The sequence below is a fragment of the Alligator sinensis genome, unplaced genomic scaffold (assembly GCF_000455745.1).
Source record: "Alligator sinensis unplaced genomic scaffold, ASM45574v1 scaffold4_1, whole genome shotgun sequence".
Classification (NCBI taxonomy): Eukaryota; Metazoa; Chordata; order Crocodylia; family Alligatoridae; genus Alligator; species Alligator sinensis.
The window spans coordinates 3,656,418-3,681,797 of record NW_005841887.1 but is presented as its reverse complement, the minus strand read 5'-3'; the positions used below and the strand labels follow the sequence as shown (position 1 = coordinate 3,681,797).

Sequence of the window (25,380 nt, the reverse complement as noted above, 5' to 3'; positions counted from 1 at the left end):
CAAGGAAATGAGCTGCTGGGTGGCACGGAAGTGGAAAGGGATCTCGGAGTCCTAGTGGACTCCAAGATGAACATGAGTCGGCAGTGTGACGAAGCCATCAGAAAAGCCAATGGCACTTTATCGTGCATCAGCAGATGCATGACGAACAGAACCAAGGAGGTGATACTTCCCCTCTATCGGGCGCTGGTCAGACCGCAGTTGGAGTACTGCGTGCAATTTTGAGCGCCACACTTCAAGAGGGATGTGGATAACCTGGAGAGGGTCCAGAGAAGGGCCACTCGTATGGTTAAGGGCTTGCAGGCCAAGCCCTACGAGGAGAGACTAGGGCACCTGGACCTCTTCAGCCTCCGCAAGAGAAGGTTGAGAGGTGACCTTGTGGTTGCCTATAAGTTCATCATGGGGGCACAGAAGGGAATTGGTGAGGCTTTACTCACCAAGGCGCCCCTGGGGGTTACAAGAAATAATGGCTATAAGCTAGAGAGCAGATTTAGACTGGACATTAGGAAGAACTTCTTCACAGTTAGAGTGGCCAAAGTCTGGAACGGGCTCCCAAGGGAGGTGGTGCTCTCCCCTACCCTGGTCATCTGAACCCAGCACTCTTCCCTGCCTATGCAGGGGGTTGGACTCGATGATCTATTGAGGTCCCTTCCGGCCCTAACATCTATGAATCTATGTGAAACGTTGTAACATGGAACATCGTTCAATCAAGGACTGCCTGTATTTATATCTACTTGTATTATTAATTTGTTGACAAAAATATCTATAGTATATACAGTATATCTAATTCAGGAATTTAATGATTTTCCATGACACATTCAATGAATATCTGTGCAAAAGCATGAAAATTTAATAAAAATGTGTGAGTATGTGTGTGAGAGAGAGGGAGAGTGTGTGTATGTGTGTGCACGTATGTGTGTATTTATGAACTCATCACTAATAATACTTGGTAATTTTATAGTGCCTTCTGTTAATGCTCATAATATCTCTTCCTCAGCAAGAACTGGTATCCCCATTTGAAAAATTAAAATTGATTGGTTGGCCACATCTATACTTTAAAAAATTTGGATTTCTTTAATGTTTAACATCCCATTTCAGTTTCCTGGCTTTCCAATGCTTGTGTCTGCTGTTTTTTTTTCTCCAAAAGGGGTTGGGAGCATGTCTGGTTTGAATAGTTAGTGTTCTTCTAATTTTTTTTAATCTTTAATTTATTGATATGAACTCTCTACTAAGTTCTGCTTAAGGACTTTATCTGGAACTTTCTTGGTAGAACAAGATATGGTATGTTTCCTTATAGACTGTATTATTTCCATGTCAAACTGGTAAAAAAAATTGCGTTAAAAAAACCAACTCAACTAAATTTGCACAATTTTTAGTTGGTTAAAAAAAGGGGAAATTTTGGCAAAAATAGCACCAATAGCTTTTTCCTCTGTGCGCACGCGCGCGTGCGCGTGTGTGTGTGTGTGTGTGTGTGTAAATTTGAAAATTTCAACACAGTCTACTTCAAGGATAGGGGTTGGGATCTGTGCCAGATTATTAAACAAGACACTAAGACTAATGCAAATGAAGTAAGACAGCTCATAAAGCCTCATAAGATCTTTAGGAAGGAGGTTCCTCTATTTTTCAACTTGTTCAGGCTGCTATTTTCAGCTTGGGGGAGAAATGCATAATAGTTTTATTAGATGTGAAGGAACAGTCAATGCTGGAACTGTCTGATAAAGTACATTAAGAATTAACAGAGGACCCCTGCATTTACTACTTTTCATTTAATCCTTTTGCAAGCCTTGGCTTCATCATTGTTCTAAAATAATCAAAGGATTGAAAGACGCTTACGTTAGTGGATCACAAAATCTGTTGCTGAGATACAAAACAGCTACTCCATTCGAACATCTCTTTGTTGGCTCATCAAAGTCCTTCTAACAGATGGTAAATAGAACGAGTGCCAGGAATTTTCAAATACTCCTCAGGAAGTTCATCTAAATCATAAGTAAACCATTTGCACTTAAAACAGAGCAAACTCTGTTGCCCAAATGTGACCCAGATAATGTTTCTGTCATGTTTACCTATTCTGAGGAAATCCTTCGACTTCTTTTTATCGCCCTTTTGTTCTTCTACTCCCATCCACTCATGAAGATTCAGGCTCCTGCAGAGCTAGGAAAATATGTGTAATGCTAATTTCTAGAGGGGAAAAAAAGTATTTTTACTTGTATCAAATGGCTAAGGTGTAGCAAACCACAGGCCAAATACTGCTTTAATGTGGAGAGGAGATGGCCCACAGAGACTAGAGGTCCCATCTTGAACCCTATGGCCTGGATAGTGTCTAGCAGAGAATGGAACTGGACCAAGAGCGAGCAGCTGAAACATAACCAGAGAAGACTTCACTAGCAGCCTAGGAGAAACGAGCAGGAAAAGAAAATGGAGATAACAGGGCTCCCACCTTTTGCTATTGAGACTGGCAACCTAGGACCCCACTGAATCCTTAGGAGCTTCCTAGTGCCTGGATAAGAGCTCTGGGCAAGAGCACTTCGTACTCTGTTAGTCAGTAAGCCGTGGGCACCCTCAGCCACCTATGATCTAACCACTACTGAGTTATTGCTACATGCTGTTTTGCAGGACAGCAATTGCAGGGCCTATCTACACTGTCCAGGCTTTTGCTTGCACCCTGGAGAGGTCACTTCAGCTTCGCTTTATCTTTTATGTTCAGTGAGTTGATGTCTCGCTCAGCACAGTTTTATTGTCTTGCGAGACCGAGCTGCCTACCACACTTGCAGGACACCCTGAAAATTCAGCTGCTGCAGAATGACTTTCCATGTGTAAAGACATCTCACACTAGCAATACTTTCTGCCCAAGCTCGGTGAGCTTTCAGTTACTTTCTCTTTATTCTCTCAATGAAGGAGGTACGAGTCCTAAGCAGTGCTGACACAACCATTTCGTGAGTATTGCACTCAGCTATTTTTCCCCCTCCTCAGTCATTGAATAATCAGTTATCCAACAAACTCTGCATCCTGACCGTCTTGGAGTGAGACAGCATAGCCAAGAGCAGCCAAGGTGCAATCAGAGATGTAATCCGGAGGGGGCTGGAGGCACAGCTTTCTCAGCAAGTCATTCTTGGGTGAAGGACTTGTTTCCTTCACTGGTTCACAGTGAAGGCCCAAATGATTGACCCACAAATCATGCTGCACAGCTCAATGAAGGGGAGGAAGTGGGAGAGTTTTTGGTTTGAGGGGATTTAGTATGCTTCAAGCTTTTGGATATGGGCCCTCCCCATTATGGCACTAGTAAAGACTGATGCATGCACTCCCACAGGCATACGTTTATGAACTGGTGCACTCGCACGTACAGCGAGATGGACTTTTGCTTGCTGGAAGCTTGTGGGTTGCATCTCTGCCTTCAAAATAACAGGATGATGCTGATGATGATTCTTCTGAATTTTAAATAATAGCCCTTTACCTCTTTTCAAGCAGCTCCTGTGGCCCCATGATTGGATCAAGTAAGTGCCAGTGCCTTGGTTTACATATCATAACTGTTCACATTTGAATTTCATAGCATAGTAATTAGCAGGCAGCCGCTGAACTTTCAGCTGGATAAATACAATCATCACAGGGTAAACTCACAATCGCTTTGGTGCTTCAAAGTAGATTTTACACTGTTTGGCAATGGCTGTTGAATGTACTGATTAAAACAGCATTTAAGAGCCTGTGCACGCTACCATTTAATGGTTACATGGTATGAACAACAACACCACCTGGTAAGAGCAGTCATCACAGACCAGCAACATTTTCCATGGGAATTTTCCCAGATGAGTATTCAGACAACACTCCCTATTACAGCAACAGCAGTTTAGGAGCAATATCACAACAAGCCCTCAACATATTGCAGTTACTGGTCATCAGCTGTATTTAAGTCCAGCGTGACCTAGAGTACTATTGCTCTGATACACAAACTGCTTGGGGCTAGATTTTCAATGGAAGCTCCTGGATGTTGAGCATTTTTTAAAATGTGGCCCCTATACTAAGATCCCCAAGTTCAGGGATCTTACCGAGTAAGCAGGAGTTGCCGCACCTTGTAGATTCCCTGACAAAATTTAGAACAGCATTGCTTTCACCTATGACAAACTCCCCTTCACTGACCAGTTGCCATGTCCCAATACAATCCATCAGTATGGCTCTTATATAGCTCAATTTAGTTTTTCCTTCTCCTAGGCTGAGACTGGTATTACTCAGCACTTGTCAAATCAACTCTGGCTTGGCCTAACAAACCTTTTAAAAAGAAATCCTGGCAATACAAGAAGCCATCAGTTCTGAGCTGTTACATTGTTTCCCAACTAAGTTAGAGCCTGCTTCAACAAAATGCATGCTTGGCTTCAACCACTGGACCAAGTCTTTTGCCAAAGAGGGTGGAATTAAGTCCGTACATAAAGTTAAATACCTGGTTAAGTGCTTTGCTCAATGCGAGGCTTACCAAATTGAAAAAGTGGCAATATCTTGTAACAGAACATTCTTCTCTTCGTTAACTTTATGTGACTTAAGCAAGTGTTTAGGTGCTTTATTGAAGCAGCTCTGAAAATGTATGTCATTTTTAGACATTTCTGTGGAAAACTTCTAGAGGCATTTCAGAGTTTCAGCAAAAGCAAGAACAAAATGGATCAAATTCTCTTCTCAGTCATGCCAAATAACTCCATTAACATCAACCGAACCACTCTGGATAGAAACTGAAGTGACAGAGAATAGAATCTGCCCTAGTGCCAAGGCAGCGTCACCCTTAGACAGCCTTAAGTTGCTATTACAGTGAGCGAGAGTGAATAGTGCCCCCAGATGTGCACCACTTATTTGCATTCATTGCCCTTCTGGGCCCAATCCAAAGCCCTTCAAAATCAATGGGAGTCTTCTGTTGACTTCAACAGACTTTGGAGCCTACTGGCCTGAATATCAAGATGTTAACAAAATCTCAAATGTGCAGCTTTTCTTTTTAATTACCTTTTGTAGGTCTTTTCCCACTAATTTTAACATTTAAAAAGATAATACTATGGGTAAAACAGAAATGACAAATCAGTATACCAGAAGTCCTGTTTAACAAGCACAGAAGGAAATCCATAAAGAAAAGAAATATTGCCTTATTACCTTCAACATCACATCCAGTATGTAAGTGGAGAGCACTGCCTTGTAATTTCTTGTAGCTTAATACTGTCCAATCCATCTGTACCTTTTTTTCCAAGAGGTTGTAACTGGAGCCTGCATGAAAAAATTAGGGGAAAAATATGCTCCGAGAAGTCTTTTGCACTTGAAAATGGATTTAAGTTCAGCTCCATTTGTGATGACCGTTTTTGTTTGTCTGTTTGTTTAATTTGCACAAATATCAGCTCAACAGAGTTTTACAATGCTCATAAAAATTATTTCAACTGCAAGTTATTTTAGCTAAGCTAAACAAATTAGACTTCAAAATTCAGGCTGGGGTCGTCACCTAGTTCCATAGTCATTCATAAATCCAGAAGTAACTCGAGTCAGGGAAACGGGTATCAGAACTTGTGTCACGAGCACACTCAGCCCAAATATCAAAGCATTTCCCAGCAGCTGGCTCTAAACCAGGTACTGTGTGCAGTATACCCTGAAAGGGACATGGGTATAATTATTTGTAAAATATTTGTAAAATAAATGTATTCAAGAACGATCAGTTGCAAGATGTTCCCGAGCATTTTCGGTAGGAAATCACAGCCTGCTCAGCTGCACAGCCCCCTTTTAATCTTAACTTCCCTGCTATGCTAGAGACCCCAGGTGCAGGAGGCTACATGCCTGATTCTGCCTATTGGAGGAGACCCAACATCGCACCCCCACGCCTCTCCCGAAGGAGAGCGAGGAGCAGGGCAAGAGTTGTAACAGTTCCTGTGCAGCGTAGGTGTTGGCTGCTGCGTCCTCGGGGCCCTTTGTACATTCACAATGAATGGAGTCCTTTGTGCACAGCAGAGCCTGAGACTGATGATCCCATTGTTTATCTTGAATGATTCACTCCACTCTTTCAATGATCGCAGTGGGCAGGCTCAGCCCCAGGTTCTTAACACTACTATTGAGATGCAGGTGCTGAATGGGCTTCTCTAACACCCTTTAAGACCCAACTCCCTAATGGGAGGTACCCACCTGCATCTTTAGGCATCTAAATCCCTTTAACACTTCGGTCCTACTGCTCTAAAATGCACCACCCGATAAAGAGGAACCTGGAAGTGCCGTGACTCAGAGATGAGATGAGAGGTGGTTGGCAAGCTGACAGGACCTATGCAAAAAAGCTTGAGGCTTTTATGAGCCCCAGAGACTCTGTAAGGGATGTGTTTGGCTAGCCTGATGCATTATGCTTTGTGTGCACATAGTATACTCTGAGCTAAGGAGGCCAGGAGCACATCATGTCCTTCGGGCCCATGGGTGGGACACAACAGAAGGCATACCCTGCAGGAGGACGAACAGAAGAAACTTTCCATGTGGTGCTGCCTGGATCTTGGGCTGCTGTAGAGCTCAAATGGCCCTTGACAGAAGTAAAAGCAGCCTTGAGGCTGCTCTTATTTATGGTAGTCTTCCCAGAGTTGCCTACAGGCAGCAGGGACCAGAATCTACCCCCAAATCTGCAAACCAGCTCCTGCTTTGCTTGCATTATCATCAGAGCACACCCATGTGTCTTGCAGTCTTGCTGCAAGAGATCTTCTCAGGACAGGAATGGAGCTGGCAGCATTGCTATGGAGGTGGCTGGTCTCTAGAATGGGTGGAGCGTGCATTTGCCATCAAACCTTCTGCTTCAGTCACCTGGCCCGATTCGGATTTGCAACCAATCTGCTAAGCCCTCTCTGCAGCATAAGAAACAGCTTTCAGCTCAAGAGGGCAGAGGGCTGCCTGCACGCAATGGTTGGGGGGTGTCTTATGCCTTCTCTCCCTACTTGTGCCTTGCCACCTCCCTTCCCTCTCCGCCTGCCACCCAACAGCTCTCCTCTCCTCTCACAGGACTGACGACTAGTCAACCGCCATCCACCCCCACTCACCTACTTCCACTGCCACCAAGCGCTCTGCCTCACTTGTTCCACATTGATCTTCCCTGTCTGTTCAGCAGACCCAGTTTCCTTGTTCACAGCATTCACCACTGGGGTTTCCCAAACCTATATGCCTCTTCTTCTTCCAGCTGACATGCTCTTTCTGTGCCCCACTCAGGATTTCCTCCTGCAGACCCCACTGCCCATTCTACCTGTACGGTTGCCCCCCAATTCCCACTGCTAGACAGCACAAGACGACAATTCAGGGGATAAAAGGTTAATTACTCCATTTTCCACGCTCACGTTGGCGTTCTAAATGACTCCTCACTGTTGGTTTGCAGAAAGGCTGGCTGGAAGAAAAAAAAAAGAAAAGAAAAGAAATAGGCTTAAATTACAACTATCGTCACTGCATTTGAAGAGTTTATACAAACGGAAAATGAAAGCCAGAGCATGCAGAGTAAAATCATTTGTGTTTCATCAGCAGTATGGAAATTGCTTTATTTTGATAGGAAAAAGAAAGACAGCGTGTGTGGGGGGAGGGAGGAGGGGGGTACAATTCATTTCATTTGCCGAGGGCAGAAGGGTGGAATCCAGAAATAAAAGCTGACTCACAGACCGTAGGATCGATGAGTCAGTCACTGCTGTTGTTGTTTTTAAAAATAAGAGGTAGCACAATACGGAAAATAATTATCAGTACAACGGTGCTGCAAAAAAACCTTCATCTCCTGCAGCGGCTCTCTGGCGAGACTGGCCCTTTGAAGGTTAAATGCAGTCGCAGGCACCAGGAAGCTGTGGACAAGCTGGTGGGAGGTCAGGAAAGAAAAGACAGCTTTTCTGGTGAAGTGGGAGCTTCCAAAAGAGCCAAACTGAACATCAGGCATTCCTCTCTCATACGAGAGCCACAGGAGTTTATTCATGGGATAGGGGTTTTGTAGGATCTAGTTTTCAACAGGTGCAGCTAGCTAAATGACAGCCCTGGGAAGATGGCTAGTGTTCCAACAGCATCAATATTCAGAGAAGGAAATTATTGCGTAGGGTGGTAAAGAGGGTAGGAGTAGGAAGAGCAGGCTGGGATTCAGAATTGGAACATTTAGATTAAAAAGGAGGGAAAACTAACCGTGGAACACTTTCCCTAGGGAAACAGGGAAAGATTTATAAGGTAGGACATTTTAAGCAAAAACAGGCAAAAACAATCCTGGACTTGGGATGGCCTAAGTGAGCTGCAGTAAGATCAAATGTGATATGTTGACAGTCAAACTAAGGGAATATCATAGATAGGTTAGAACGGTCTTAACTGATTTCTGGGATCCTGGACCTGGAGAACAAATACGTTAAATAAAGTCCAAGAGAACTGAAAAAAAATCCTGGCTTCTCCCTCTGGGCCAAGTCCTTGTCTCTGCTAATTGGTGCCATTCATAGATTCATAGATGTTAGGGTCAGAAGGGACCTCAATAGATCATCGAGTCTGACCCCCTGCATAAGCAGGAAAGAGTTTGGCCACTCGAACTGTGAAGAAGTTCTTCCTAATGTCCAATCTAAATCTGCTCTCTGCTAGCTTGTGGCCATTATTTCTTGTAACCCCCGGGGGCGCCTTGGTGAATAAATACTCACCAGTTCCCTTCTGTGCCCCCGTGATGAACTTATAGGCAGCCACAAGGTCGCCTCTCAACCTTCTCTTGCGGAGGCTGAATAGATCCAGTTTCTCTAGTCTCTCCTCGTAGGGCTTGGTCTGTAGGCCCTTAACCATACGAGTGGCCCTTCTCTGGACCCTCTCCAGGTTATCCGCATCCCTCTTGAAGTGCGGCGCCCAGAATTGCACGCAGTACTCCAACTGTGGTCTGACCAGCTCCCGATAGAGGGGAAGTATCACCTCCTTGGACCTATTCGTCATGCATCTGCTGATGCACGATAAAGTGCCATTGGCTTTTTTGATGGCTTCGTCACACTAACGACTCATGTTCATCTTGGAGTCCACTAGGACTCCGAGATCCCTTTCCACTTCTGTGCCACCCAGCAGGTCATTCCCTAGGCTGTAGGTGTGCTGGACATTTTTCCTCCCTAGGTGCAGCACTTTGCATTTCTCCTTGTTGAACTGCATTCTGTTGTTTTCTGCCCACTTGTCCAACCTGTCCAGATCTGCTTGCAGCTGTTCCCTGACCTCCGGCGTGTCCACATCTCCCCATAGCTTTGTGTCATCTGCAAACTTGGACAGAGTACATTTCACTCCCTTGTCCAAGTCACTGATGAAGACATTAAAGAGTATCGGTCCAAGGACCAAACCCTGCGGGACCCCACTTCCCACACCCTTCCAGGTCAAAACCGACCCATCCACCACGACTCTCTGGGTGCGACCCTCCAGCCAATTCGCCACCCACAAGGCCAAGTCCTTGTCTCTGCTAATTGGTGCCATTATGTGGGTCGCTTGGGTACTGAGCACAAAAGCTAGCACAGATGCGGCAAAGTGTGTTGCGACAGCGTACCCCCATGTTTGTCACATGAAACTTCACCGTCTGACCCATCACACCCGAGGCAAAGCACAGCAATTGTCCTAGATTTACCACCTCTCTCAGAGATAAATGTGCTATTCTGCAGATCTCCTCTATTCCTATTGTACAGAAGTTTGCAATAAAGTTGAACTGTTATGTTGAACTGAAACACCTAAAGCAGACTTGGGAACCTCCCTGCTATGCTCCTTGCGTATTCGAGTTTCTTTGGTAGCAGGACGAAGTAGTATTTACATAATATTTGAATTTAAATTAGATATTTTTATCAATAAAAGGTAAATGGTAAAATAAATCCATTGCCACCCTAGCTTTGAACAGGCTCCAAGTAGGCTAAAAAATGCATACTGCACATCTTTCTTGGCATTGGCAAGCACTGCTGTCTCATGCAATCAAATTCAACCATTTCTTTTATTCACCAGGAAACATTATGGACTCATTCCAGCCTTTACACACACAACGAGCCCAAGCGCAGCAGTTTATTATACAGGGCAACGTGAGCCTATGTATCTGAGTCCTGCCCTCCGTCTTCTGAACTAAATACGGAACAACGCAGCACCGAGTCTAATAGCGCATGTGCTTTGTGCTTCATGGAGTAACTTGGCAAATTTGCTACTCCGTCTCTTCCAGCTCCAGAAATTTGGATCCAATATCCTGGATATCTTGGTGAAAATATAGAGTATGTACATTATTAGAGAGGTCTCTTCAGTTTAGCAACCAAATCTATAACACGATTTAAGGACTATGAAGATAATTAAATTCAGACTAAAAATAAGGTGAATATTTTTAACAGCAAGAGTAATTAGACATTGCAAAAAACTCATCAGCTGTGAGTGTCCATCACTGGGACATTTGCAATGGAGATGTGATGTCTTTCTAAAATATATGCTCGGGTTCAAGTGGGAATCAATTCAAGGACATCCTGTAGGCTGTCTTGTTGCAGTAGGTCAGATTAAATGTTCAGAGTCCTTTCAGGCCATAAAACCTCAACATCTAACTGGGCACCAGGAACCTGGAAATCAGGCTGGATCCAGTCCAGTATCCGATCTCTGACACTGGTCATTGCTGCACATAGGAAATGCAGCTATGGATCAACCTGCTGATAGGAAAGGTTTCTAGGGTCATCCCATGGGTCATAGGGAAACTAGAGCCTATAGGCATTGCTGCTGCTTTTAGTCTTGAGAGAAACACGTGCTGCATATAATCAGAATAGAACAGTTTAATTCTCATAATACTTTTACAAGCAGCTCTGTTATTTTGTACTGCATCCTTAGCCAGGGATGAAATCCAAATCTAAAGCATTGCCCTGAGCCCAGATCTGTGCAAGTTCACCAGAAAGTACGAGGCAGTTGAGATGTATCAGGAAGGCTACACACCAGCTCTATATGATCCAAATGTCCTTAAACTTGCCCAAATCTCTCCTTCGCCTGTGGCTTAATGTCCCCAACTTACTGGGGGCTGACCCCAAGCAAGACATCTTAGCTGTGCGTTTCAGTTACTCACAGAATAGTTTCAGGCAGGTGGATTAGGAAAAAACACACCAGGTGGTAATGACTGCCACAATAATACATGGCACAATAAGCAACACGTGCGAGTTGCTTCAGAAGCATCTTTAACAGGGAGTCGCCTTGCCTACACAGCATTTGACATCACTAAACAAGGGCCAAACATGAACAAAGAAAGCACCCTCCACTTTCAAATGCGGGCACTTAAGTAGCACAAACCAAGTTCTGCCTTGCAGTGCTTCGAAGGGTCCTTTATAACTCCTCAGCATTTTTGGTGTCCAATTGCTTGCTTCAAGTATTGCAAGACCAGTGCTCTTTCCTGCCTAGGCAGGGGGTCGGACTCAATGATCTATTGAGGTCCCTTCCGGCCCTAGCATCTATGAATCTGTAAAATATGTCATTATTCATGTTACACAAATACCCAAAGGACACTGAGAGTTTACATATTAAGCATTGCACTTCTGCCTTTCACAGTCCAAGTAACTCAAGTGCAACTTTTAAATTCAAAAGTTAAAATAGTCTTAACTTGGTATAGAGATGGGTTTGAGCTGGGGCTGTGGATCAGGCGCTTTTGAAGCTTTCTGGGGGAGGGAAGGACAGATCTGCTGGGCATCTCTCTCTCGGTTTCTTGGCTGTTTGGCGGTTGTAGAGTGGCATGTGAGAGGGCATGCAGGAGAAGAGAGGCTGCCCCTTCCACCTCTCCCCAAAATGGACGGCATAGCTCATATCACCTTTTTGGCTGGGACATGTCTTTTGCTTCTCTAGCATGTCTGCAATGTACCACGGACTCCTGGCAACTCTTCCGAATTGCTTATGGATATTCAATGCTTGAGGACAATAGAACATGTGGCGCTGCAGAAGATCCAGCACACAGATCTCATTATACAGTATAACCTCCTTATAATGAATCCCTCTGAGGCCAGGAGAAAAATTAATTAAAAATGGGTACTTGTTATAATAGGGTTAGTCAATTTGTTGCATCATAGCAATGGAAAAAACCCAACCCCAAACAGTTCCTGCTGTTGGGATTGTTCAAAGCAGGGGTTTATTATATTGAAGCTGTACTCTATGGAGCTTGTCATACAGGACCTCTTGGGGATATGCCGTGACACATACTCTTTCTCTAGTGAGTATTATTTGTTCCATTCAGATTCTTAGGCTGTGACCGTCACTGCGGTATCTCACCACTTCACTCCACCATGATGGGATTACTCACTGAGCCTCATGTTGCAGAGGCTGAGATCTGTCTGCTGTTAATTGAGATGGACAGAACTGGTGCAGCAAATGGCTGGGAGAGCTGTTCTAGATCGCTATAGTAGGAGGACAACATGACGCATGGCATACAGAAAACAAGGGACAGTATGTGGTAGCTCAGGGTCCCTCCTGGTCTCAAGAGCACAGAGAGAAGAGGGATGCTGCCAAGACAGTTGGAAAGCACACCTAAACGGTTCTTGGCTATGGTGCAGGAAGGGATACCCAAAGATTTTGCTGTGGTTCATTTCTTCCTTCAGATGCACAGAAGGCAGCTCTAATTCATCCTAGAACCTCCCTAGATTCACAGCAACAGATACAGAAAACCTGATTGTCTTCTCACACAGGATAGACCAACCATTTCTACTGATCAGGCACGAAGCCCAAAGCAACCCACCTACTGGTGACTTCAAGCCACCCTTCTGAACTGTTGTTGCACAGGCCTTTTGACTAACTGTACTAGTTATTGGATCACATCATGTCCTTATGGCTTCAATTTATTTTTGGAAAACTCAACCCACATTTAATTAGTTTATAGTTTGTTCCAAGTTTTGCTTATCCAGCTTTTTTTTTTTTTTTTGAAGTTTGTTTTTTGATGTTTAATTTTTTTTTTTTTTTTGAAGTTTGTATTTTGATGTTTAGCATTTGCCTTGGCAACATCTGGAACCCCTTTATGGAAGTGTATTGTTACTTTTACTGCTTGTGCAGCTTTATTAAATCATCTGAGTATTAATATTGAAAGTGTTCATCTGGGTCTAATTAGGACAAAGATGAGTGATGTGGCAGTTAAACTGTGCCTACAAGCTAGCGGTTCAAGGACACGAAGTTCTAAAGAGACTTTTAGTGGGTTTCTGACACTTATTTTTACTTATTAAAAGAGAAAGGGTGTTCCATAACCTACTCCTTATAGAGCAGATCATGGAATCACATGTTGAACCTAGTTTAAAACAAAAAACTCTTTCCAAAGAGTTTTGACTCTTTGCAAAATAATCTCCTGGATCTCGTTTCCAGCAGCTCATTAACTTTTTGAAAGAGGTTGATATTTGCATCAAACTCTTCATTTTGGAGAACAAATAACTGCTGAATTGCAAGCTTCTCCATAGGCCCCAGGACAATATTCTCTTGTTAAACATGCATTATAGTAATCAGAGGCCTAAATTCTGCAAACTACTTTGGCCAAGTCAGTCTTATGCACAGACAGAGCATGTTGAGAAGGTGAGGTCCAGGGGGGCAGCAGCGTGGCGCAGTCTGAAGTATCTGAATGTGAATATTTAACACCAAGAGTTTGCATTGGTGTCTGTCTGCCTGCCTGCCTACCTGTCACTGATGTAACTTTTAGAATCATATTTGTCCTTTCACTCTTCTTTTACGGATGAGAGAATGGTTTAGCACAGGGGTGGGCAATTATTTTGGGCGGAGGGCTGCTTACTGAGTTTTGGCAAGCCATCGAAGGCCGCATGACAGGCAGCTGGGGCAGATAAATATTAATTCTCTAAATTTTTTAGGGGCCCTGTGGTCTGGATAGAATGGCCTGGCAGGCCACATCTGGCCCACGGGCTGCATCTTGCCCACCCCTGGTCTAGCACATATGGTCAGAGATTTTCATTTCCCTTCAAAAACACCAAGGGTGCCAAATGTGAAGATGCTAATATCTAGAGTAAGACACGCGACTCCAGGAAGGAACACGAGACCAAAACTCAGGAGTTCCCGAGTTCTGATGCTGGTTCTGGCACTGCCTCTTTTGGAGTAGAGGTTACTTGATTTTATGCCTCAGTTTCACCATCCATGGCACATGGATGATGATAATGCTTATTTATTTTCTAGGGTGCTGTGAAGCCCTTTGAAGATAAACAGCACCACACAAAGGCTATGATTCCTGGTCCACATTCAAAACTGCTATAGACATCCAGAGGTGGTTAATATGGGAATAGCAGTAAATCAAGCCCTTGTGTTTTGAGTTCTGTTCAATAAACCTGTCCATAGATTAAGACGAGGCCTCCGGCTATTCACAGCCTCCATGCAGAGCCCAAGGGGGCCTCTGAGGAATGCACCCCGGCCTTTCACTCCCCCTCTGTACAAGTCAGGTCTCATAAATGGGACAATGCACTGTTCTCGAGCCTGCTTATTGGCTTGTGCTCAGAGATACTTGACAGTAGCTATATTGCTTCATTTGCAGGATTCAGTGGGCACGAAAGAGGGAGGAATGGGCAAGCCAGGCTAGTTGGCTGCACTCCCAGATTTGGCACAGAGGCAGTAGAGACAACCCCTCTGATTAGTGCATCTTTGTGTCTTCTTGCATCTGCTCCAGGCGAGAGCCCTGACCACAATTAGTCGTGTTTACTCATTCACTTGTTCTCTGACCCCATGGCCCTTTAATTGTCCCAAAATGAAACTGTTTCCGCGGGAGGGGTGGAATAGGCCCTAACTAAAGAAACACCTCTGTACATCCCTTGTGCACGCAGGGATACATAAAAAGCTTTAAACTAGCCCTCTTGGGTGCTGGTAGTGGAGCTGCCATAAGAACACAAATTAATTTACTCTGCTTCTCAGTTGAGTTTTCAAGCCCACGCTACACTGTGCTACTCTGGTTAGACTGCTACTGACCACTCTAGTAATATGTATAACCATACCCATAACCTATAGTCTAACACCATATCCGTGACACAGCCAGGAATTGAATCCAGGTCTCTTCGTGTCCAGTTTAATGCCTGATCCAGTGGAGACAGTGCCCCATAAGAGCAGAGCTCAGGCTGACATTTCACAAGCTGGACAAACTCGCTGAATATCACGTTTTCACTGAAAGTCAATCCTACACACCAGTTAACTCCCAACGTGTTCAGTTTCAGTTTTAGGACAAGCAGCATTTTCCCTGAACATAAAAGTTGATCACTATACATAAAAGACCTTGACTAGCTATTGCCTTCTCCGAAGCCGAGAATCAAATAACAAAGGGTAGGATCCAAAGGGTTAAATGCACTGCAAAAAAACTAAAATAAAAACTGCACTGAAAAATATTCCAATTTGATATCGTTATTGGATGCACAAAAAACACTTTTGGTCAATGCAAGAGTGGAAACAGTAGGGGCCCGGCATACAAGTCAAAGCGGAAAAGAGAGACTTATAATCAGAACACAGTATACAAAGGAAAAGGAGCTGAGCCTCGGACTAGTGAAATTGTCCCCTTTTTCTCAGAAGACCAGTAGAGAGAAGCATTTGCAGAGACTGACCCAATATTTTACTTCTTAAGGCCTCCTCATGTATTCAGACATATGAAGGTTAAGTCCATGAAAAGAAGGAAATGTTTCCTTTCTGACAGTGAGCAGTATGGGAAATTTAAAGGAGACAAAAATAGGTCTTTGTGAATTTTCAAGCTGTGAAATGACCTCTCTTGCTTCCTTGGTGCTTACATAGCTACATCTGCTCTCTGTGAACTGTGGCATAATACAAAACACATTTGACAGAAGAGTTCAGCAAGTGAAGATGATAAATAAAGACATACAAAAACTAGAACTCTTGGTTCCAAAATGATACCTTTTATTAGACCAACTGGAAAATGGCAAGAAAATTGTCCTTTTCTGCAAGCTTTTGGGATCAAAGTCCCTTCGTCAGGCTCTGGGAAAAGTGTAGATGGTACAAGATGGTAAAAAGTCCCCTTAGGTAGAAATGATAAATAAATGCACTTACAAACAACTGAGCCCGCTCAGACCCCTGCAGCAGACTGCAGGTTCTGCAAATCCCAGAAAATGCTGGGTCCATTATTGATCATAGGCAAACTAAGACCTAAGACAAGACTGACACAGAAAATCCATCATCCACTTAAAAGTTTACATGGCTCCACTTCAATTCTTTTTCTTTTTTTCCTCCAGCATGTTATGCCTGGACACGAAGGAATTTGAAGACCAACTTGTGTAAGTGGTGCGACTACACAATCCCGGTGTGCGAAGACAAGGTATGCTACAGCAACTGCAATTTGAACTCCTACTGTGAGAATCCATATGAAATCTGTGTGGCTATATGGTAAGTGATCCTCCTATTGTAGCGCAATTGGTACTATAGTAGCATGTCTTTAATTTATGTAGAGAACAGAAGCGAGTGTGAAATGATGTGCTTTTATATAAATGCACACATGGATCATTCTCAGTAAATTATCTTCCTCACCCTTCTCCCCAGCTCATCCATTGCAATCAAAATTATTGTTTGCACTACAGCCCTTTCAGATGTTCATTCGAGGGCACAATATGTGACATGCAGTCAGCATGCTAGAGGCGATATCTTTTATTAGACCAACCAGACAGCTGAAAAATGACATTTTACTCCATAAATTGAGCTAAATCCTGCATCCTTACCCAAACAAAGTTCCTATGTATACAACCCAGCAAACAGACTCTACTGAGCAATAAGAAGCTGGATTCTCAAATCCTTACTCAGGGCCTAATTTATCACACTCTTCAGCTTGGGAGAAGTTCTTGTACACTTTGGAAGACCCGAAGTAATTATTCATAGCTTACCACTTGGAAATAATGCAATCACCACAAACTCATGCCAAAAAAGCCTTGATGTCAGACCACATGGTCATGAGTTCCATATGGTAGAGATATATGAATACACACCGCACTTCACATAAGAAGCACTTTAACATGCAGGGAATGAATGTCATTCAACTGGAGAACCTGCACCACCTCCTTCCACTCTCTGTATAGGAGGACAGAGGCCTGGGCAGGAAGGTTGCAGTTCCACAGGAACGAGTGGACTAAGACAAATCCCACACAGTCTTTATTAGGACAGAGCAATTTTTTCCCCCATCTCTCAGCAAATAGTTTATTCATCAAAAGGCACTCCGGTCTACTCAAAACTAAACACAAATTCACCAATGGTGTCAGCTAAAAATCCTTTCTGGCTTCATTTCATAAGACAAAGGAACTCTTACCCCCATATCTAATAGTCTAGTGGTTAAGATGCTAAACCAGGAACCTGCCCACGGAGACTAGAACCCAGGTCTCCCACCTCTCGGGAAAATGCTCAGTCACCAGGTTATAGGCGATTCCTCATTTTGGAGAGCCACTTAGTTTTCCTTGCTGGAACAATTCTACTTCGCATTAAATAATGCATATTGGGCCAAAGAGAAAGAATGATCCTACAAAGCCTGGATTTTTTTTAATTGGACCAACTGCATGGTTGGTATAGACTGAGACAATTCGAATCAATATATTCTTCTTGAGGTAACCTGCATTATGTTCACAAGCTTGCCTCAGTCTAAACCAAGTATGCAGTTGGTCCAATAAAACATAACACCCACAATAATTCTTACCTCTTGCATATCCTGGACCATCATATCCAACCCCTACAAAGTCTGGCATTTGGGGCTCTCATCTAGCACATCCAGGTTTCAGATCTTGCTCCAGTGAATATTCAAGTTGAACAACTTTAATGGAGGAAAGAGCCATCTTCCCGCAAATACCTTGCCTCAGGGGTGGTTGTTTTCAGGTTGTGGGCCAGAATGACTCAGCTTGGGTCAGGGGTGTTAGGATCTGGCCACCACCACCATTGCTCCTTCACTCTGTGGCAGCACAAGGAGAGAGCCCATCCCTGCCACCTTGTCAGCTGCGGCATGACAAGAGCAACTGCTGTTGAAGCCTACCGCCACTGAATGCAGGTTCGACTCCACGTCTATGAGCCAGATCTGCTCTGCAGGCTGTAGGTTGCTACCCTTTGCCCTACAACAGGACAACAGGGCACTACCTTAGGATTCTGGGTTCAAGACTCCTATGCAGCAGAAAGTCTCTCAAACCCTGACCTAACCATTGAGATACAAAGGGATCTAATGTCCTGCACACTGACCAAGTCCAACTCTTTATTGCTTTGCTTTTGCCAAACAGGCCCAAAATGGAACCATTGAACAAAAGGCTTTTATCAAAAACTGACCTGTTCATTTTTTTATTTCAATATGAGAAATATTCATGTTGGGTTTATATCAGTATTTTTTGGTTTGGTTAACAAACCAAAACACCCTTATTTCCACAGCATAGGCTTTTACTTCTGTCTGTTAATAGTATGAGATCTATCAGCTACAAACTCTCTCATCTTCCCTAGTATTCTACCTCACGCCAGGGCCTTGTTGGACAGGACACTTAGCACGCATTTGATTTAGATTGTAGTAAGCATTACCATGTTGTATTAAAAGTTAGAACATGTTCCAAGCAGTCTCATGGTAATGTATACTATGATCTCAGCCTGCTCTGGACAGGGCTGGAGCCAGATCCAACCCCCCTCCCTGCACTCACCCTGCCACACGCTCCACGTGCCACATGCTCATAAGTTTGCCTGTGAGGACATGGTTACAGGGCAGCACTGGCTGGTGACTCCGGGGTTCGGTCCATTGCTGGTCCCATACTCCCCCCTTTTTTCCTCGCCTGCCATGCCTTGGTGTTTAAATGAATCTGAGAGGCTGCCTCATTCCACCAAGGGGAAAAGAGCTGGGTTAAGGCATTACCGTCTCTGCTAGCTGTCTTCTTTCAGTCCCAGTTATCAGGTGAACAGAATTGTGTTTCCACTCTGGGTCCTAAAGTCCATAACATAAAACATCGCCCATCTGGGCTTAAAAAGGAAAAAAAAAATATCCCTCTTACCACAGCCAGGATCCCCACCTGCTCAGGTCCACTCCCCATCTGTTCGGGACCCTGCTTTCTTGCTGCTGGGGTATTGTCCCTCTCCCTTGCGAAGGTGGTTGTTCCTGGCTCCGCAGTTGGGCTTCCATCCCCCATGCCCACTGTCAGAAACCAGCCTTTATACCCACTAGCCATTCCCCTTTGTTGGCCACTTGACCCTGCTGGGTCAGGCTAGCACAGGAGTCTCTCAGTCTCTAATAGGGGTGGGTCCACAGCTTGATGCTAGCTGCCTCTCATCACCCTCCTTCCCTAGGTCTTTACTTCTTTTGGCTTGGAAGGTCCTGGTCTTAAAGGGATCTCACTTTTTGGCTCTGTCCATCAGTCTCTTCCCAGAAGCAGAGGAGCAACTCCCATACTCAAAGCTCATGCCCTCCCTGCCACATGCCCAACCCAGAAGCACCTGTCCCATCATGCTGGGATGAGCTGGGTCTTTGAAGCTGGTGCTGGGAAGAGAGAGGCATGAGAAACTGAGTTCAAGATAGGGTGCCACTCAGTCAACCCCTAGGGTGGCCATTCATCTGGTTTTATAGTGAACAGCCCAAGTTTCTGCTACTCTGTCCTACTGATATGAAACCAGACACCTTCATGTCAGACTGGTGGAAGTTTGCGGAGGAAAATATAGGACAAAGGCATCTGGTTTGATATCAGTAGGACAAAGTAGCAGAAAACCAGGCTGTCCTCTATAAAACCAGATGAATGGCCACCCTATCTACTCCTGTTGCTGGAGTCACGAGGCAAGCTGCTGCTGACAATCTTGAACAGGCTCCAGTGCAGTGCTGGGGCTGGGACCAGGACTGAAAGTCTGCTTATTCTTGGTCCCACGTCTTGCAACACACTGGAATTTTGAACCCAGATTATCCCCGTGGGGCAGTCCAACTGCTGCTGAATATGTGCTACTTAATATGATCTGGAGATCCACGCACAAAAGGTTGCAACTTTGCTACGATACGATCACACTTAGCAAGTTTTACTGTTTACTGAACCCATGGAAGTTGGCATTTTAAATGCAGGTAACATGTCCTAAGTGTAACGAGAGACATGTTACACATTAGCTAACGTGGGGCAATTTTTTCCCTAGTGAAAATAAGATCTGAAACCTCAAATCTCTCCGAGTGATTGGATCCCAGAGATATATCATTGGTTCTACCTGTGAAAGACCATGCTTAGGAGAACCCAAGACAGGAGCAAGCAGCATAAATCACCTCACAAGGAACTGGACCATTAATCATAGGAAGGGGTTACAGCTCAAACTGCTTATCTGGTCTCATGAAGGACTTGCCTGGTGGTCATGGGATAAGAGATCACTTAATAAATCCGAGTCAAACATGTTTCTCTGAGCTCTGAAAGAGTCAGGCATATGAAAGCCTGTAACCCTGCAGCCTCCTCCTGTCTCACTTCTCACCATCAACATTGCCACTTGCAGGGAACTAGTTAGCATTTTATCTCATGCTTTGTAAGAAGTGGTTAGCAGATAGTCTGTCATAGAGAACATTGTTTTGTTAGTAGGGCTCCTGTGCAGAGACACACTGATGTCTCAGATTGTCAAAATCTACTGGAGCCAACAACCCCCCCAAAAAAATTTGATGGCTTTTGCGCCCCACCTTTCAATGGCAAAGGCACATAGAGAGGATCTTACTTTGTTACCCAGGGTTTCAACAAGTTTTCCTTCTATACCTTTTCTGTTCAAATGATTAATTCCTCCTCAAAATACATTCCTGTCTCAGCAACCTAGAAAAGAGATTGAGAGTGTGCCTTTTATTTCCCTCAAGGATAGCAGAGGCCCCAGGTAGGTATATAACTAAGCATAACTAAGAAAAACAAGGTTGGGTTTTCCCGAACGCTCAGTGTCAGGACCGCAGTTGCGTTTTCCCCTTAGCCGACTGGTCGAAAGCCAGATCTGGATTCTTCCCCTAGTTCCATTACTGACTCAAAACCTTTTTTGCCTCAATTCCCCCCACCTGTGCAATCCTAGGAGGGGAGGTGCTGCTGAATGCACACTGCTGGATAGGTACACGTGACTGTAGGCTCCTCGCACGGGTTTCACGTGCCTGGGGGCAGTTATCTATCTGCTAGTAAACACACGTTCCACAACAAAGGCCTAACCCTAAATCTTACTGAAGCAAGGAAGTTTTGGGACACACTTCGATTTCTTAGTCATATTTTGCATCCACTCAGTTTGGAGAGTTTTGTATGTGGTTCATTTAACTGTCACCTCTTAGGGGAGGGACGGGCCCTCCACTGTGAATTTGGACAGCAAGGCTAGGGACAGACATTACACAAACTGGTTTAAATGATCAGGAGCTGGTTTAAACCTGTAACAGAACAGAAGTTCAGTGTACATAAACCAGTTTGAAGATGGCTGAAACCGGCTTGGGATGAACCTGGTTGAATGTAGTATCAGACTTAACTGTTTGGGTCAAACCGGTTTATACAATGTCGTTCCCAGGCCCAAAGGAGTTCCCTGGCTGCTGTGCCAGTCTTGGTACAGTAAGTGGCAGAAGTCAGTCTGGACGAGCCCATACTCACAGCCCCAGCCATGGTAACAGCTTCTGTTTTTGTTTGAGATTATGGCATAGTTTCCGCAGTCAGGTCTCTGGGGTTGGTTTTACATTAGCTTTTCATTTCCTTTCAAATTGTTGTTCTTAAAGTGCTGATAAAGGCTGTTTCTGAAAGGAAAACTCAAGAGCTGAAAGAAAAACGTGTCCCTTTGGTTTTGTGGTCAAGCTCCCCCCCTCGAGACTATTGTCTCGCTCCCTGGAAGGCTCCCGGAGCAAAGACCTGACTCTGGAATGCCGCTTTCACAGTTACTAGCAGTAAAACAGTCTATTAGCTGCTAATTAGATATTGCTAGACAGGGCATGCACACACGCCACCCATTATAATGGGAACATTCCCATTGCCAAATTCCTCCCTCTCCACTTCTTCAAAACACTTGTAAAGCCCCACGAGGTGTCCATCTGTCATGGCCAGAGCCCTTGCAGTGTTTCTGCTTTCTCGTTTGTGTCCTGTGGGCTCTTGCTTGTTCAGAGCCAGTGTTTGCCTGGTATGTCTGCCTTGCTGTCCAGTTCTGCATCCATCAATGTTTTTCATATCATCTAGCCAAGGACTTAAGAGTGTGCTTCATGGCACAACATCCCCAATAAAGTCGCACTGCCCTGTTGAGGTGGGTACTCTTTATCCCTGTTTTGCTAATAAGATACACAGTGGGTGGCAAGTGACTTGGGTGCCAGTGCTGGGAGGGGGGCCAATCGGGAATCAAAGTTCCTGGATAGGAGCACAAACTGGAGTCAGAGAGAGCAAACAGAGCCAGAAAACCAGGAGGTTGAGAGGTGAGCAAAGTCTGTAAGTGAGCTGAGTCAGGCCACCAGGAGTGTAAGAGGAGAGTGAAGGCTACGGGTCGAGTCAGAAAACCAGGATGTCAGGAAGCAGGCAGCTAGCAAAGTGCAGTCCTAGATAAGGAAGAGCCCTTTGCCCCAACATTTCCTGTTCCTTTCCCTGGTCTTATATAGGGGGAGTGCAGGGTCGGGCGACATGAGCCAGCCACTCGGGTATCAGGGGGCATGAGGGGACTCTGGCACTGATGAAGCCAGACCCCATCCAGCCTTTGGGAACAGCAGCCTGGTGGTGGATTGGGGTTGACGGCTGTGCCTGCGACCCTGGGTCACTCGAGGAATATGGGACAGAGCTACAGCAAGAGCATCCTGGTCCACAATCCCCTTCCCTGTTCTTGTGGCTGAGATGCATCTTCTTCCTCCTCAAAACAAATATCCTACCCTCCCCTTCCTGCTGTTCCCCCCTCAAAGCAATTTCAAGCCCTTCATCTTCAAGGGCCTCTACAATTTTGCTTGCCTGGCACATCTCTGTTCTTGCCCCATGAGCTCTTCACTCAGCTCAGCTTGGTTCCCTGCAATGTTGCTTTTCTCTCTTTAGCTTGTACCGCCTGATATGCCAGAGCAATGCCACATGCTAACCTTCAGGTGACAGCATATCATGTTATCTCAGTCACACCACGGGGATAGAGGCATAGTGCCAGAACAGATCGATTCCTGGCTCCATTTGCCATATGGCCTGCTTCTAAAACAAACACGTCTCAAGACCCATGCCTCCAAGCAGCATTAAAAAGTCACTGGTATTTTTAAACAAATTCTTTAGCGAACAAATAAAACTTGGTTATCAATAAGACATGCACCAGAACTAGGCAACCATGTGTCTTCTGTTACTCTTCCCTGTTTATTCTCACTTGAGTTTCATCTTTATCGGCATGGTACAGCACTGTGTACACTTACAGTCAGATAGAAACTTTAAATGTTACAGAGACAAATCTCAGCTGTGGAGTTTGGATCTGAATTTCCTGAATTTTGTGGTGGCGGTGGGGCGGGAGGGGGGTTCAGACCCGAGATTCTCCTTTGGGTTCATGTCATTATATACAAAACACACAGATCACACAGCAGCCTACTTGTTATATGCATTGGCATAAGACCCATGCTGTACAAGTCACCTTACTTTAACTTTCAGATGCAGGAATCCCTGGTTGGCCGGTTGCTTTCTGCCCTGCACAAGAATAGCAGATCCCCAAAGCAGGGACTGTCTTTGTTATCAGCCAGTACTGCACCTGGGAGCTCGATCCTGCCCTGTAGTTTCAAGTTGCTATTGTAACACAATGAACAACAGCACTGAGAAACTAGTTACTAGCAAAGTCTTGCTTTAAACAAGTCTCAACCTTTTCCCTCCGGCTACCAGTTAAAGAGATTTGTTTTGTGGTGCCATCAAAGAAGACTTGTGTTTGCATCATAACATAGTGCCCACCACTGGGGTGCCTTATATGACATGCATGCAGGCATAAGGAGCTGGGGCAGATGGAGGGGGGCAGGGGGAGGAGTGCCATTGAATACCCAAGGTGTGGGTTGGAGGGGGCTGCTGCCAGAAGAGCAACACCCAGCACCATGGGGCTGCTTTTGCTGCCAGGGTGCAGACTCTGAGGGTGGGGGACAATTCTGGTGCCCTTCCTAAGCTGATGCCTGGGACTGGTGCCCCGATTATCCACCCTGAGCTGTGCTACTGCATGCACGCTTCTCTGAATCATCAGAGAGGACAGACACTTTTGCAGAGCCATCTCGTGTTAGAGCATAAGCTGACCTTAATGCAGTCATAGCACTGGAACGAGCTGGGAATAATGCAATTCTTGTGCAACCTGAGCTTTCTCCCCAAACCACAAACGGACGACCAAATCCTCCCATTCATCACATGCCCAATGGATTTCCATTAGCTTTTGCAGAAGCCGCACCTAGCCACTATGCAGCAAAATCTGTGGCATGTCAAAACAGTGCTTGACCTCCTGACATGGCACAATACCAGCCCCCAACCATTTGAAACGCCTCCAGAACCAGTCTCCTGATGGCTCACCATCACCAGTGGCTTCAGACCTAATTTTAAGAGCTTTTCTCTTGGGAGTGAATGAGGTTCCATGAACATGGATGAGTTTTCAGGATCAGGCCTTAAACATGTTCATTCTTTCTCATCGTTGGCTGCAACAGTGTGACACGAGCTTCCAGATCATTTGCGGGCAAATGTTTAAAACGCAAGATGTCCAAACCTACCCATTAATTCTCCCACAAGTCTCCTGAGGGGTCAATGGCCCTTTGACATCCCAGCGTGAGGTCTAGCTTTCAGACATTCAGCAAGACTGTTTAAATCTCCATAAGCTAATTTTATCACCACACTCCACTGGGGGCTTTCACACAGCTGAAGGAATGCAGTGTGGGTGGGTTTTCTTTCTTTTTTTTTTTTTTTTTTAATGTGACCACATCATTCTCTTCTACATAGAAAACCACTGGAGAAATGAGGATGTTTGCCCCCTAAAATCCAAGGCTATTCTGGGATTCGTAATGCAATCCCTACAGACACTACTAGGGCATGCTCGGAGCCTGTGCAGACGAGTTCATGGATACGTGGCACTGCATTGTACTGTGTTAGCGGGCTCCGAGTATGCTGTACAGAAATTACTCAGAGCCCAGGAGCTTGACACAAACGCTGCTTCTTTCAGGGTCTCGGTTCTAGCTGCTGAGCACAGCGTAGCCTCAGTTTCTTTGCAATGTGAGCAGCTGGTTTCAAACGGTTCTTGCAAAACCTCTTAAAAAGGTAGAGTTGCCCACCTCTTCCTTCCCCAGCTAAACAGCACAATGAACAAACCAGACAACATAAGGCAGGATCAACCCACTAACTTTGTTCAATTAGTGTCTTGGGTGCCTCTCCCTTCCACAAGTACCTACAAGTGCCCCCCGAGAGGTCACTACTGCTGGAGTCACGTGGCAGGAAGTCTGTTTGTTCTGGCTGAGCCACATCCAGGACTCAGCCGTCTCATCCCGTCGAGACCTCCACAGAGAGCAGGTGCTTCAGGGCCCTTCTCCCCATTTTTTTCTGAGATTAGGGGTAGGTCCTTCCCTGTTTTTCCAAA

At 45.0% G+C, this 25,380-nt stretch overlaps 1 protein-coding gene across 1 annotated transcript in view; it reads left to right on the top strand.

Annotated features, from left to right (window-relative positions):
• LOC102371879 (TGF-beta receptor type-2-like) overlaps positions 1-25,380 on the top strand; it is a 55,046-nt gene that overhangs the window by 11,136 nt on the left and 18,530 nt on the right. The window contains 1 exon segment of the mRNA XM_014517025.2: positions 16,128-16,278. Within this exon segment, the coding sequence (XP_014372511.1) occupies positions 16,128-16,278 (151 nt within the window).